The sequence below is a fragment of the Lutjanus erythropterus genome, chromosome 7 (assembly GCF_056507025.1).
Source record: "Lutjanus erythropterus isolate fLutEry1 chromosome 7, fLutEry1.hap2, whole genome shotgun sequence".
Classification (NCBI taxonomy): domain Eukaryota; kingdom Metazoa; phylum Chordata; class Actinopteri; order Lutjaniformes; family Lutjanidae; genus Lutjanus; species Lutjanus erythropterus.
This window is the reverse complement of record NC_139323.1, coordinates 37,028,377-37,045,303: the sequence shown is the minus strand read 5'-3', so window position 1 is coordinate 37,045,303 and position 16,927 is coordinate 37,028,377. Positions and strand designations below refer to the sequence as shown.

General features: G+C 39.0%; 1 protein-coding gene and 1 long non-coding RNA gene across 4 annotated transcripts; one reads left to right on the top strand and one right to left on the bottom strand.

The window, feature by feature from the left end:
• Positions 1-4,046, bottom strand: LOC146324355 (uncharacterized). Of its 3 annotated transcripts, none has more exons than XR_014771225.1 (4): positions 3,435-4,046; positions 2,664-2,860; positions 834-949; positions 1-358 (listed from the first exon to the last, which is right to left on the bottom strand). It is a non-coding gene; the product is annotated as an uncharacterized LOC146324355 (long non-coding RNA). The 3 variants fall into 3 exon arrangements; XR_014771226.1 differs by having other exon boundaries at positions 2,668-2,860; XR_014771227.1 differs by having other exon boundaries at positions 2,664-2,855.
• Positions 4,047-4,889: 843 nt separating this feature from the next.
• Positions 4,890-16,927, top strand: ak4 (adenylate kinase 4). The gene is made up of 5 exons (XM_084723662.1): positions 4,890-5,502; positions 7,308-7,427; positions 11,108-11,280; positions 12,735-12,853; positions 14,234-16,927. The coding sequence occupies exons 1-5, from the start codon at positions 5,361-5,363 to the stop codon at positions 14,358-14,360; spliced, it is 681 nt and encodes a 226-aa protein (XP_084579788.1). The 5' UTR covers positions 4,890-5,360; the 3' UTR covers positions 14,361-16,927.

Genomic DNA, 16,927 nt, shown 5'->3' with positions numbered 1-16,927 from the left:
CTGTAGTTTTATATTTTTGCATACTCGTGCCTTGGTCTACATGTCCGAATTACATGTAAAATCCAATAAAAACAGTCGAAATATCCATAAAAAACACACAAACTTCCCAATAACTGTTTCTAAATCAACATACCACAAAAACAATCATCTTGTCTTTGGTGCTGGGGGCTCGTTCAGTCGAACGCGCTCTGATTCGATGCACTCGTGTCAAGTTGGCAGCCATCCTTCAGTTATCACAGTACTGTACCTTCGATGGGGACAGCATCAGCACTGTGATAACTGAACCAGGGCAGCCTGTCAAATCTAGCAGTCCGGGGCTTCGCTCCACTCGTCATCCTCCACGCATAACGTCTGTGCTCTGTGCCGACAGGTGCAAAGATAACAAAGTTTTTCCTTTTGGAAGTTTTGCAGCTTATTTGCCGATATCTCAAACAAAACATTTTACATTCATTCATTGACTTGAATACATTAGTTTTTTTTTTAAATATTCTTCTGACTAATGGTCACCAGAAGGAGGTCTTTTACTTTCTAACAGTGGATTTAAACTGTAAAAATTCCAAGAGATTTGGGGGAAATATAATAAGTCAACAAGAACTCTAGTCAGAGTGACAGGAGCACAAAACAAAGCTCGTATTTCATGGTTGGATTTAGGGGAACAGAAATAGTCATAGAGACTTCTGAAAAGAGGATGTGAGAACTGAACAAACACAGGGAAAGTTAAAATAGTCCTTATCTCGATTATCCAGGTTTCCTTTACACTACATCCTACTGTCTGTTCAGAGAAGCCCAGTTTTGGTGAAAGTAGCTAGAATTGCACACTTGCTTACACTTACTTGGTATGGTAGGTTTTGCACCAATGTGGTCCTGCAAAGGACAGACTCCTTCATCTATGTCGTCCATTATCTTTGGGTGCAGGACACGTCCAGTGAGTACTAGTCGTCTGGCAGTACTACGAAACATATTGTATGATGAGAATTGTTCTTCTGCATTGCGTTTCCTTCCCACCCCCATCAGACAGATCAAAAATATTTTCTCTCAAAAGTCACTGAAAAAAAAATTGGTGAACTGCCCGTAAATATTATTTTGTTATTGCAGTTTTGAAACCTTTTGGTTAGTTTTTATTCATTTTTTGCTGCTATGTGTTTTGTACGTGTTTGTATCATAGGTTTCTGCTTCTGATCTGTTGTTTCATGTTCAGAGTCATTTCATTTATTTTCTGATCTTAATTTTGGGCTTCCATTGATTTTTTTTTTAATATCGATACTATGTAATTTTAAATTGTTGTCTTTTTATCATTATTCACACATTTCATCTGTTTGCACTGCTTTTTTGCACATCTCTTAACTTGATTTTCCATTACTTTTTAATTACCTCAATACCAAATATGGTGAAACTGTTGAGCCTAATAGAATGTTTTATGCTCATTGTCGGGTTTTTTGTTTGCAGCAGTTATTATGCACATTTAAATGTACTTTGTTAAGTATGCTATTCACAATACTAGAATCGACAGGTTAGTTAGCTAACTGGGTTTCTGAGCAGCTAACATTAGCAATTGTTCTGTGTAGCTAACATTATAGCTGTAATGGATTATGGTTAAGGTTTTTTTAATCCTAATTACATAATCCTGTTACATGTAATCTGTTACTCCTCAAGCCTTACAAATGAAGAGCTACCTACCAACCTACCTTAAATATTAATAATAAACATTCTTTGATGGAACTTCTACTAGGGAAGGGTGAAGAGTGAATAATGCAAAACCCTGCTTGTGTAATTTGAACTCAGAGACCTACTGGATGTGAATCTGTGATTACAAACGAGATACGGAGCAGGAGCAGGCTGCTTTCTTTACAGTGTTACATATTTTATTATGATGCACATGTTTCACAATCTCTTTCAAAGATAAGAGATTTTAATTTTTCATTATTTCTTCCCATTCTGCACAAAGGGCTTGTTAAAGGGACAGTTCACCTCAAAATCATATATATTTTTCCCCTAGCCTGTAGTCTTATTTATCCATTTAGACAATTTTGGTGTGAGTTGCAGAGTTTTGGAGATATCTGCCTTTTCTTTAATATAATGACACTACATGGCATTTGGCAAACAAAAAAAACAGTGTCTCTTTCAAAAACACATGACCCAATTACTCAAGATAATCCACAGACCTAGAACAGTGAGTAGTTTCATGTAAGAACTATTGTCTTTCTGCAGGAAAATCTACCACAACTTCTTTAGAATCTACAGGAACTACTTTCTGTCTGGAACTGAAACTGCTCACAACCATTTACTTCAGTAACCAGGTTATGATTTTTTGGAAAGATACACTGGTTTTGAATTTTCCAAATGTATTTATTTGGCTGTTTGTGCACCATCAGCCAAGTGCCATCTAGTCCCCTTAGATAGGAGAGAAGACAGACATCTGTATGACACATATCTTCAAAAATCTGCAACTCAGACTCAAAATCTAAGATCAATCAATCAATATGTAGATGGATAAAAAGCTCCACAGGCCAGGGGGGGAAAGATGCATTTTTGATTTTGGGGTAAACTATGCTTTTAAGGTTTCATCCCATAAAATAATACACAGGTGCAAACATTTTTTCGCCCCTCCTAACCTCTTTCCTGCTGGGTCTTGGTCCAGACAAACTAGTGTATATTATTCATACCAACCACAAGGCCGAGTGACGTCAGACTTGTTATGATTCTCCTCGCGGGCTCCGCCCACCTCGGCGCGAGCAGTCCGGTGGCGTCGCTCTCTGGCCGACGTCGCGGCTCCTCCCCCTCCTCCTCCTCCTCCTCCTCCTCGTCAGTCAGTCCGCCCTCCGCACTTCATGTAAACAACTCCATTAGCCCCGCCGCTTCTCTGGCCAAAAATGTTCGTGTCAGACGTGAAAAGCAAAGCAACATGTGTAATAATCAGTAAAAAGGTTAGCAGAGCAGAAAAAACCACTGTCGACGCTCTGTGGTGCGTTTGTTGTCATGAATGTCTGTAAAAAAGAGACGCTGCGAGCAAAGCGCGTCCATATTGCATAAACCCTCAATGTAAATAACAGGGGAACGGCGTTACGTGAATGGCTCCGACACTACAGCCAAAGAACGGGAATAACAGTGGAGGCTCTGCCAAAGCTTGTTGCTGTTTTCCACAAATAAACAAAAGTTGGACAAATCTACACCACGCCGTTAATTATGTCACTGCACGATGACATGCATACACGCTTTAATTAAGCCAAACGTGCTCTTTAAAAAGCGACTAAAGCAAAATATAAATGCCATGTTCGTACTGAATATTGTGCAGCCAAACGTTAACGCCCAGCATTGCATACACACCCCTTTCCAGGGTAAAAACAAACAGCATGCTGTAGGATCCAAATATAATCATTTATTCTTAATTACACTCAAACCGCATTAAATATATAGCAAATATCTGCTTCACTTACCTGCAATTCCCGTTTAATCCCCCGTGTTTACATGAATATTTTTAATGACGCAGCAAGACCACACAGAGCAACGTGATTGTCGCCATTTTTTGTTGTTATTGAATTCTCCAAAGCCATGTGACAAATTGATAATGATTTTAAAAGAAGGCTTCCGGGTGTGAAGGCACAAAATAGTTCGCGAGGCTAAAAAAGGTTAATCTTCCGAGTTGTTTGTCTGATGGATTAGTCTGGTTACTCCACTGACTGGAGACTGAAGGCTGTGCGCAATATTTGACAGCTCCGGGACGCTGCCGCCGCCGTATGGCTCGCAACAAGTACTCACCCGATTCCTCCCGTCCGCAAACGCTGCGCGGAATGACAGCGACTCATGTGCGTTTCTGCGCCCGCTGCCAACAGTGCAAAAACATGAGAAATAGCAACCCCATGAACCAAATGAGCAATAATAACCCAGTGAATAAGCAATAATAGGAGCTCTGATCTGAAAGAAATGCTGTCAACAAGTGGTGGAATCCAAGTATTACCCACTTTATCAATTAGTTAGATAATAACATGCATGAGCTACAGTAACTCTCGTAGTCATTTATTGCACAAGTGGGTCCCAAAATGTCAACTTTTCTTAAAAAAAAAATCTAAAAGTTGCTCACTGATGAGGCATAAAAATAAATTGCCAAACCAAATATCAATATTTTTATGGGTTCAAGTGACATTAAACTGTCTGACGCACTTTTCTGGCTTGGTGACATGACACTAAAGCGTCGTAACAAGCCTCAACGTGTATTGAAGGTGGAGTAACTTGATTTTCCCACGAAAATCTTTGTCTTACTGTCCTGAACTACGAATGTATTATAATGATTTTATTTAATTTTATTTTATGAGAATATTAAGGTGAACATAACTGGCTTTGCAATTTTATGTAATTTCATTTTATTATTATACTGCAGTGAATTGAACTGGCTCTGTGATTTTATTTTATTTAATTTTGGCTATTTTATCTATCTATCTATCTATCTATCTATCTATCTATCTATCTATCTATCTATCTATCTACTGGACTGAAAAGAATTGGTTTAAAATGTTACTTTACTGTCTATCTTTTATTTTATGAATCTATTATAGTAACTTGATTTGGCTTTGCAGTTTTTGTTTATTTTATCTTTTTTATATATATATATATTATTAATATTTGTACTGAAAAGAACTGGCTTTGCAAGTTTATTTTATTTTATTTTATTTTATTTTATGACTGTACTTAAGTGAAATGAATTGACATTGCAGTATTATTTTTGTGTTGCTTATATGAAGGAAACCATTAGGTCATTCTAGAATTAGAACTATGATAAATTGTTAAAAACTTCTCCCCTTCCTTTGTCAGATAGATAGATAGATAGATAGATAGATAGATAGATAGATAGACAGTCACCGTCAGTAACAGACTGCAGTCGTTGTTTTTGTAGCCAACACTTGTATATAAAAACTACAGTGACCAGTTTACCCCGCAAGTTTCGTGTCATCCGCATTTTTTCTGGATGATGTGAGCAGGAAAATAGGGCGTTGTGGCGACTCCCTCATTCATTCGCAGAGAAAGTCTATGTCCTTAAAGACGTAGACGAGCGTAATGTGTCCATAAGTGAACTGAGAGAAAAAAAAAGAGGAAAAAGCGTTTCACTTTAGTCACAGAGCAGGATAACCCCGATGTGCGCAGAGAGTGGACTCTTCGTAAAGACTCCAGAGATAAGCTGAAATTTACTTTGTCAGGGCACGTTTATAAGCCATCCAGGCATTTTGGATCTGTTTAATCGCTCATGAGTGCAGCTGGGTAGGAGTTTAATTAAGAGGTGATTCACTTCGTCCCATTCGCGCACAAACAGGAACAGCATTTGTGCGTTCCAGAGATTTTTACAGTTGGATCCAGTGCTTGAGGAAGACATGGCCAAGTTCTTTCGAGCTGCTATCATGGGTCCACCAGGATCGGGCAAAGGAACGATATCCAAGAGGATTGCGCAAAGCTTTGGGCTGCAATATCTGTCCAGTGGCCACTATCTGAGAGAGAGCATAGCGGCAAATACAGGTAGGATACACATGCCCACCTACTGTAGCGCAACCTCAATACTGTGGTGGCAACAGGAAGAAGCAACCTGCAGAAAATAAGTCGATCCAAAGCGTCATTTTCTGTGCTGAATGTGAGAATTCGAGGAATCTACGATTTTCTTCAAATGTTCTTAATTTTTCCTCATTTTGATTTCAGCCCCAGAGAAGTTGTAGAAGTCTCCGCCCCCCACAATGACTTGTGATTTGTTGGTCAAGTTAAACCCCACAACAATGTTTTTAATGCAGTTATTTTCCCAAACTTGCACCAAAAACCATCCATTACGTCCCCATCATAGCTACCCTGCTGGAATTCATTTAATTCTCAGCATGTGCCAAGTTCGTGCGTACTGATATAACTGGTGCAGAGTGCAGCAGTGCAGAAAGCTTAAGTAAAAACATGTGTGTGCTTGGTTACCATTATTGGATTGTTCCAGTAAGGTTTGGACTTTTTTCTTTTTCAGGATTTATAGTAAGTTCAATAGTTACTCAATGAATTAAATGGCATGGATATTGATTTGATTATGCATAGCAGGCACCAGAGTTTCCACTGTCATTTAAAATGAGTAAGATTGCAGGTTAAGGTTAGAGGCAGGAGGTGTCTGTAGAGACAGTTTTAATAATTTGCTTTCTCTGGTCAGTTAGATGCATAAGCAAGATGTTAGCTACCATTGAAGTCACTGAGGTCATGTCCTCCTATTCACTGTGACAGACACAGATATCTCCCAAACTATGCAGCCCACACCAAAACTATCTAGATGGATCAATAGCACTACAGGTAAAGGGGAAATGTGTGTTTTTTGATTTTGGGGTGAACTGTCCCCTTTAAATGTTGAATTGAAGTGACAAATTGCTTAGGTAATTGGCGTGTCAAGAATAAAAGATTGTGTGTATCATCTCGCCAGCGGAGCTAAACAGCTTTACGTGCACAACTTGCATATCTAGACAAGACATTTTACGCACTAATTTGTCACCAACAAGTGTAATTTAGAGGATTTCAATCCCTCAAGGGTGTGGCAGAAATCACAGGGGGTCCCCAAGGTTTTGTCTGCTCTGAGGTTGTTAAAATTAGATTTGCAGATGTTAACTACAATGGCAGTTCCTACAACAGTTTGTGCAGAAAACTGTTTTGTCCTCACTTAAAATGCCACTCTGTAGGCCACAACTCTGTGATAATGAATTATTGTCATTCTTTTGGTCAGGAGGTGTGTGTATAAGTCTACTGTGTTGGGTTGTAACTCTTGTACTAGAAAAGAGACAGTTCAAAGTTCTAAGTATGGAGTACAGTATGGAAACAGTAATAACTGATGTTAATTTGTAACAGGGAAGCTTTGGAATTAATCACCTCTTCTTTAGGTGTGTGGCTCAATCGTTCGTAGACAGAAGTGGGGGGGGGGGGGTCTCCAAGGAAAAATGGTGGGCGACCACTGATTTAGAGCAAAACCTGAAAGATACTGCAGTTTGTTTGACAGTGAAAGTGATTTTACAGCAACAAGAAACTGGACCGAAAAGAGCTGTGTGGCTTTTCTAGTCAAATTTTCATCTAGCTTGTGTGTCTTACTCACAAAATGCATTAAAAACCATAAATTAATACTATTGTCTTCAACCATTTCTCTGAGGGGGGCATATCCCCAGCTCCCCCTGTCATGATGAGGACTCCTGACCTCAGTTATTTATATCCTGGCTGCAGCCCTGCTCTTTTATCAAGACCGAGATGAATTCATCAGTCCTTGTCCTGTCTTGTTTTTGACGTTCACTGACTATGTTTACTTGTCTGTTGTGTGTCAGAGGCAGGTCTGATGGTGAAAACCTACGTAGACAGAAGCATGCTGGTGCCTGACCATGTGATGACCAGTCTGATGCTGCCTAGACTGGAACAGCTGAGCACCCACAGCTGGCTGCTGGACGGTATGAAACAGTGTTTTTATACAAGTGTGTGGTCTGTATCTTATTCTACTGATGCTTTGCTTTCTTTATCTCACAGCAGCCTCCATCCTTTGTCTTAATGTGTCGTGAGGGAATATGTTCTTCATAATGCAGCCAGTGGTGGGAACTGCCAGCCACCCCTTGAATCTGATTGGCCACCCTGGGTGCCACCCCCCAAAATCCCCAGATTCATGTTAGCAGGCAGGGCCACTATACAAGCATTTTTTTTTACATTGCTGCATGTTCAGAAACATAGCCATATGCAGGGCCTCCTTTCCACTATACATTATCCTACATCTGTGGGTAATTATTGCAGGACTCTGAAGTACTGAATCCACTACTGGCGGGTCTGTACATGCCCTCAACTATTACTCAACTTAGGGTAGTCATAGAGGTTTAACATCACACTCAAAATCAAAGATCAAAGATATCTGTGCAAGTTTGTCACATTCAGCAGGGCCGGCCCAAACTTTTATGGGGCGCCAAGCACAATTTGATTTGGGGCCCACCACCACCTCAGTGGCACCAATAGTATTGGTTAAAATTATCACATATATTCATTTATATGCCATGTATGCACCAGTATAACATGGTCATCATCAATTTTGTTAGTTATAGCTGTGTTGTATGTCTGGCATATTTTTACCTGTTTATGGTTTTTAATGTTAAAAAGGAGCAAAACTCAGAGGCCTGGTCTGCGTTAACTTGCACTTTAATACTCATGACCCATGACTCTGACAGAGGAAGCTGGAATTCATTAAACCAGCAGTTTAGAGCTTAACGGTGAACAGCTCATGTTCACATTTACATTTAGGTATCAGAAAATCCTCATATGAAGAGTTTTAAGCATGGAACCAAGCCATCCAACGACCAGGTGCATCGAGACCATAAAACATTTGATGAAGAGCAAAAAAAGATCGGAAAATGAAATAATGAATAAAATTATGGTATGTTAAGTCTACCACGGATGGCTACAACTTTATGTTTAGTGATCTCAATCTTCTATTCAGAATATGAATGGGATTTTCTCCTCTGGAACCTCACTGTTGTGCTCTATTAGCAAGCCAGCCCATTAACACAATATTGTATTTTTGTTTCATAATAATAATATATCACAAAAAAAAAACAAAAAAACATTTCAAACTCTCTTGGGGGCCCTCTGGTGGCTACGGGAGCCCTAAGCAGGTGCATGTTGTTTTTTCTGGTGGAGATCAAGTCACCATGTAAGGGATAATATACAATGAGCAGGTCATTATTGTGAAATAAACCCCAACAAAATAATGCAGGACTACGATACAAAGTCGACCCACAAAATGTGCATCATCCTGCTTATTACATCGTTACTTACCATAAAAAATATATATATGTATAAATATTCACACAAATATATTCAACAAGAAATATTAATGATTGTATGACTTTATTTTGCAATAGTGACCCGCCCACTGTACGTTATCCTGCATGTTACATGGTTATGTACCAGAAAAAATCAATAATGTGACACAAAATATTATTTTTAAAATGATTTTAGTAATTTAACAATGATTTTATTGTTCCTGCAGAGTCTATGAGCAGAACTGTAACACAGAAATAACAGATAATAGTCTAAATGTCATTACTTAATTAAACCATTGGTTTGGTATTAATTTGTGCACGAGATACATAATAATGAAGATTTCTGCCTGCACGTACTGAAGTACAAGCACTGGCCTCAGAAGTGCGTCAGGGTAAAAAAGTTATAAAATACAGGACTGTGTCTTATTGTTAATATTGTCTGATAACCTATTTAGTTTTAGCCACTGGTAACGAAATGTTATTTTTCAAGTTAATTACTATCCACTAACTTCAAGAGGGAATTCAAACATTGATGAAACAAACCAGTTGGGTGTTGTACATGCTTGAACCTTGAAACATGATCACTGAACAAATAATTTTAGGTTAACGTGGGGGGAAGGCAAGGCTAATCAATGTTACACACACACACACACAGACACACACACACACACACATAGACACGTGCTTGCATTTATCTCATGTTTGTCTCATGACTCTGAGTTATTAGTGTCACAACATGTTGATTTACATGGTATTCTTCACAGTTTTGAGTTCATAGACACATTTAATCATATCCTCCCCAAACATACTGTGTTGTACAGATATAATTTCTGCCCACTCTCAGTCTGTTTCCCTCATGTAACCCTTGATTGATGCACTTTCATCAGTCACTTGTGGGCAGCATGATATTTCGGTGGTTAGAGAGATTTAACAGCTCTTGCCAGCTGATTGCCAGTTTCTGCTCTAACTTAAGGACGCAATAAACTGAAGACAAGTCCAAATGTTCGGATACCAGAGAATACCAAAGTTTTGTGGTTTGCAGAGACAATTGCCTTGAAACTAAAGGAGCTGCATTCACAGTGAGCTTCCCATTTGCCATGTCAAGCATCCTTGAGCAAGGCACCGAATACCGACCAAACTCACTGGTGCTTCTCCAGCCGACATTTTAATGTTTCCGTCTGACATGTTCTAAAATGTAACATGGAAAAAGACTGAGGCTAAAGCTAGCTTACAACTGAGCAAACATTGGTTGGACGGTGAAATGTGACATGTATCTACAGGATAGATGACAGCGGACCTTGAGGTGGTCTGCTAGCCTGACCATCTGGGTCACAGTTGCCCCAGAAAAAGTGGCGGGATAAAAGCTAAGCTAACCTGGCTTTGACCTGAGACAGCGAGCCAGAGTGACATGCATCGTCATCGGCCCACTTTCATTCTGCACCACCCCACATCCACTGAAATATTGAAATGATTCATGAACTTGCACCATAAACATAAACTGTTCCTACCAGGAACAGAATGTATTGCATATTTATGCTCTTCCAGTATTAAATACTCATTTATGGGATCAGAATCATCCTCATTCCTGCACAACTTTTTAACTATTTAGTCCTAATAAGCAGATGATAGCATGAAAACTAAACTTTTTCGTAAACATTTCCTGCTAAACATGAGCATCTTAGCATTGTTACCCTGAGCATGTTAGCATACTGGTTTTGGCAAGACAGTGCACTGGTGCAGCGTCACAGTGCTGCTAGCGTGACTGTAGGCTCTTGTCTTGTTTTTGCTGCTGGTGGTTCATCCAGGTCATGAGAGCATTGTTTTTTCAGTAAGTCCATTCACATGTACATAATGTTGGTTATGTCACGGCTGCAGACGATTATACTGGAAAACTGGAAACAGCTTGCAGTCTGCTACTGAAATTAGCAAACATTTGAACAGGAAATAAACTGTGTATGTATGGAAGCGCCTGTTGTTCATGTACAGTATGTCTACCTTAATGTTTTTGACTCACAGTGACAATTAAAATTTGAAAAATGCACATGCCTCACAGTCTTAAATGAGACACCATTGTTAAAAAAAAATGAATAAACCAACGATAGTTTGATTGATGTTCCCCTGAGTGCACAATAAAAACTGATTTATGAAAATGTAAAAATTCTTATCTAAACAACCAGCACCTGTTTGATTAATATAGCTTGGAGCACACGTCCCCCAAATAACATGATTAAGGAAAATTAATAAAAACATAGCTGATGGAAAAATCAATGAATAACACTTGACTTAAACTGTTCCTGGTTGACAGTGTCTCTCTGTTTTTTGTTCAGGTTTTCCCCGAACTTTAGCGCAGGCCCAAGCCCTGAACAGTTTGTGTCAGCTCGACTTGGTCATCAGCCTCAACATCCCCTATGAGACCCTGAGGGAGAGACTGAGCGACCGCTGGATCCATCCAGCCAGCGGTAGAGTCTACAACATGGGCTTCAACCCGCCACGAGTGAAGGTGACAGTACAGTCACTGTGCTGAAAATGTTCCACTTGGCATTCTTTTTATTATTTTTTTTTTTTTTATGACACTGTATTGACTTTCTGGAGGGCAATTTTGTGCTTTCAGTTTCTCCCCCACGGAATTTGTGTCAGTGTGTTTTGGAGGTGGTAGAGATGTAATGTCTGGCTTCAGCAGGGAGAATGTTTGTCAAAACCAGAGTTTGGAACCAAATGAAGGACAACCTCCTCACTCAGCACCCCACCCTCCTGCACAGCAACACTCCTGGAGCTTGTTTCTTCTTCTTTTTTTTTTTTTTTTGCTTTACAAGGTCCTTGTTGTCACCCTGACTTAACTGACTATTTAATGTTGTTAGGAGCTGAAATGGCTTGTTTCAAATAGAGAGTGAATTAATGGACTGCATAAAGGGCTAATATGAGATAAATAAGGATATTTTTGAACTGCAAAACAGTTACTCTAATGGAAACTCAGTATAAAAATATAGAGCTGGAAATGAGCATAATAGGTCCCCTTTAACCAAAATCTATAATAGCAATAACCTTCATTTATCTGGCGTGTTTAAGTAAGTTTAGATACATAATGACAAAATAATGAACATACAATATCATGTACAGTAAAACAGTGGACAGTTTAATGAAAAAAGTACATTTTTAGAGATTGTGATCGGAATTTTAAGATTTTTTAATTCAGGCCCAAAGTTTTATTCAAAGCAGTGTTTTTATAGTTCTTAAAACATGTCTGGGGGCAAACTTTAAAGGTGCACTATATAAGAATTGTAGATTAAAGAAGATTAAAGAAGATTAAAGATGTCTGTGTGTTGTGTTGCAGAGATATCCACTGAAGTTCGCATGCCTTTTTAGCTTTTTATGCTTAACCAGTTAGCCTTGTCCCACCCTGTCCCAATGTCCCTGTTGACTAATTTCCCTGTCGACTTAACAAAAAATTTAATTTAGAATACTTGCCTAGTCTCAAGGTAAGAAAACACTCAGAAAAACGTTCAAATCGAGCACAATTTATTAATCCATAATGTTTAACATTATCCAAAAAGATACCACATTTATTAAGAGCCATTTGAAGCCTTTAATCAGATTCATCAATAACCAAACTGTCCAGGCACATTTGAGTCAACTAATAGGGCCTGTAGTGACATGGCTAACCAACCTAAATAGCTAACGACAGCAGCAGGTAGCGGTTGCGTTGGTGATATACTGCCCCCTATTTGTTTGGATTCAACAGGCAGCCAAATTCCTTCATACTGCAAAATTGTAAATCTTTGAGCTCCAGATGATCCTGATATTGATGCAGTGATGCCTGTAGATATGTGTCTACCTGCTGTGTGATTTTGATTTGTGTTGTGCTGTAATCGTTGGTACTGTAGGACTTCAGTGCGTTGTCTGGAGCTGACCATTGTTGCATTGTTGCCTGTGTGACCTTGTGTTGCCTTCCTGCAGGGAAAGGATGACATCACCGGGGAGCCACTGATTCAGCATGACGATGACAAACCAGAAGCTCTGATGGCCAGACTGAGACACTACAAAGATGTGGCCAAGCCTGTCATAGACCTCTACAAGTCAGTAAATGCATCCCTTTCATGTCTACTCTTTAGCAGTCATTTTCCTACATACAGCCAGCATACTGTCGACGTTTGAAAAGCAAATTTAAACTCTATTTAAATAGACAATGCATCTGAATAAACATTAGGTGGTCTGTATTTTTCTAACATTGTCATTGCAAAGTATCATAGTAACATTATTATCACAGATGATTGAGATGTGATTGCTGAAAGACAGTGTGTTCATGTGCAATGGTGGACAGAAAATCAAACCCAGTTCTGAAACAATAACAAAACATGTGAATTTGGTAAATTATTTCATCAGAAGTGATCAATAGTTAAGTTTTTTATGTGTTAAAATAAACCAAAACAGTGGTCTGCAGAGCATCTGTTTTTCATGGACGATTGTCTGATGTAGATACTGAATTATAACTGTTTGTGATGATAAAACTTTAGATTCGTATAAAGATAGCTGTAGGGGAACAACTTTCCACATCAAAGTGTGTTTACAGATCTCGGAAAGTCCCGCGGCTGTAGTCAACCAAAGAAAATCAGTCATCTGACAAAGATCCAAATGGAATTGAAACACGCACTAATCAAAGATACACAATGTTGCCAAGCAAATTAGTTTCAATTTTCTTTTTCACATATTGTTACCTCCGGCGTTCGTCTATCCAGTAGATTTAAATACAGCAGCACACATACCGAGAGTGAGCAGAGCAGAAAAAGCTTCTGCACGACAAAGCTAATGGTAGCTGAGCTAGTCCTCAGTATAAACTTCCACGTAAAGGAACAGAAAAAAAAACAGCAACATGTACTCTTGTTATTTTGTTGGCTTCAAATGAGGCACACAGTTTCTCTTGATCGTCCCTGAATATTACAACATCGGCCCAACATCGGCCCAGCCTGTGGAATTACCGCCACAGTAGCTAAAATGCAAATGTACAAAGTAAACACTTAAAAAAAAAAGAAATAAAGAAATGTGGAAAAATTTAGATCTGACATTGATCCATCATTGAGCTTGAACCAGCCAGAGCACAATGTTGTTATTAAAAATAAACTTTCTGTCCACTCAGCTCCTCTGTCCTCTGAGGCTAGGGGCTGATACTGTGATTTGTGCTGGTACTTTGACAGGGTGTCTGTTAGTCTGGAGCAGACTAAATGCTCAGTGACACAATGTAGCCAAGCACTCAAAAATAAAATACTTAGGGTTTACATATGTCCCTCCTTTCCTTAAGAAAGTAACAACAGTGATCGTCTGACAAATGAGAATTTGTGCAAACAAGAGCTTGGTTCATGGGCAACCAGTACAGCAACCTGGCAACCTCTGAATTCTACCATTCATTCAATCTATAAATCAATATTTTAATTGCACTCTATTATTATTACTTCTCTCAGGTCACAGGGAATCTTGCACTCATTTTCGGGCACAGAGACAGACCGGATTTGGCCTTACATCAACTCTCTCCTCAGCACTAAGATGCACACGCAGCCATCAGATGCCGTCCACACCCAGACGCCCTGACACTTCTCTGAATGAAAAGACCGCAGGGAAACATCAAGGAGCTGCCAGAGGAAGAGGTGATGTTTCGACAGCTGGCCTCAGCTTTCAGTTTCCTCATTAACAGTGAGGTGTAGGGTGACAAGGACACTGATATAAAACTCGTCCAACACGTTTGTGATTCAATCACTTGTTGTTTTTTCAAATGAATGGGGTGTGTGCAAAGCTTTAGTGATTCTGGTGATTTTTGCATTATCACAGTGAAATGTTCAGCTCTGTCAAAGGAATATTAAGGGGACATTTCACCCCAAAATCAAAAATACGCAGCGATAATGGCGCTCAGCTTGTGGTGGTTGGTATGTTTTACAAGTACAGTTTGGTATAGTTCCTACATTAAAGTGCTAAAAACAAGGTCTGTGGATTATCTTCAGTTATGATTTCTGGAAAGAAACATTGCTGCCGAGTTTCAAGTGCATTTTTTGGCACTTTGAGCACCACGAGCTGAGTACCATCTAGTTCCATTATATTCGAGAGAAGGCAAACATCTCTACAGCCGATAATCCCTGAAACTCTGCAACTCAGTCACAACCAAACAGTCTACATGAATAAATAGCAGGTAAGAGGAAAAATATGCCTTTTAAAATTTGGGGTGAACTGTCCCGTTACACACTCACACACGCATTTCTTTACAATTGCATTGCTGCATTGTTGTCTGCATTGTTCCAGTTCCCACACACTGAATTTGAATCGTGGTTTCGTTCAGGCAGGCTGTGGTAAAACCAGAGAAAACCAGAAAGGATTCTCATCATTAAAGCTCTCCAGTTTCAAGATTTTACTGCTAGAAATGAACAACAGAGTGGTAAATAAACAACAAGAATATTAAGCCAAAATACAAAATATTAATTGTCTCCCTTCAGCATTAAATATGTGACACCAGACTCTGTAGAATTACTAGGAAAACAAACTTTTAATAAAAGCAGACCTTAAATAGTCTGCAGTCTTTACACACTTAATTAATTTCACCTTAAATTAAATTTTTATAATCAGTTAAATTTTAGACTAGATTATCCTTCAAGTAACTGCAAGTAACTGAGGAGTGGTAGCTTTTCATGGAGCAGAGTACACATGATAATATAAATTTTATTAAATTCATTCTCACCACAGCCTTAACTGACAGTTTCACCAAGGGAATTACTGACATGAAGCAAAATCATTACTGGACAGATATTATTTGGGTCTTTTTTTCAACTATGCAAGCCTGTTTGCCTTATAATATGCTAATATAACAGTATAATGCCTAGAGGTCAGCTGTTACATATGTACCCATTCTGCAGACTCAGTTGTAATCAGCTCACTGTTTCTTGAACGATGTGCACTGTATTCACTGCTTTTCTTTGGCCAATTTTGTCCCGAAATGCTGCAGAATATTATGCACTCTGCAGCTCTCAGCATGCAGGAGAGTGTACTGAGGCGGACTGGTACAGGAAGCTTTACAGCACACTCTGTGGCTGGGATGAAGACCAATGCACAGAACAGACTGTAGAGTGCCTTCAGCGTTGTTACATTCCTTGAGGTTGCCTTGAGATTTCAACCATAAAAATGTCAGAGATTATTGTTCATGAAATGTCTTATTTTGCAGTGTGTGTTCAGCTTTTAAAATATTGCTCGATAGAACAGGTCACTTTTATGATTCAGTCATAGGTAAAGGTCTTCTGTTTTATATTGTATGAATGTATGAGTCACTTTTGCAGGGTGAACAACGTGTACAATTTTGAACATTTTTTGTAAGTGACTGATAAAGGTTTGTAATACTTTCTCACTCTACTTTCTAGCTTCTTTCAGAGACGTTTAAAAAAATGTCGGTGTGTCTTATCTTCACCTAACGGCACAATAAGTGAGCTGCTTTGATCAAAAAGCACAGTGACAAACCTGTGCAAAATAAAGACCAACAAACAGGTTTTAATTCCATTTTTCAGCTCTTCTGATGCTTTCTCTGTAGTTTCTAACCTTTACAGTAAAATGTTAGCACCATAATTCATTATGAAGCCTTGAAATAGAAATGCACACTAAATCAGGGATTGGCCATAAGTAACCATTCACATGCCTTTGTTTTTTGTTTTTTTTTTTTCATTTCTTTTATGGTCAAAACTGCCTTGTAATGTTTTTGGGTGGATGTTTATGAAGGTGTTGTATGTTTTACAGAAAGGTTGAGTGCTGGAGTGACAGTTAAGATAACATATCATTGTATGCAAAATGGCAGCAATTCGTCCATGTTTCAGTGTCCTCAGCTGAAGTGTGAAATCTGTAGATGCTGATTTGATGAAGTGGGGATGTGTGTGTATGAGCTGTGTCTTCCACAGCCTCTTAATTACACTCTGGGTTCATGTCGGGGAGCGCAGTTTATGTCTGGATGCTCAGTGTGTTGTTGTTGCTGAATGAATGGGCATGCTGGTGTTTAAGAGTATTAAATTGTAGTGTATGACCACACCCTGCTGCTGTTGTGTAACGCCACAGTGAAAACTTTCTTCTCTATTTTTGCTGTCCAAACATGTTACATTCCAGGAACAATAAAACTATTTTCTCATGCCCGC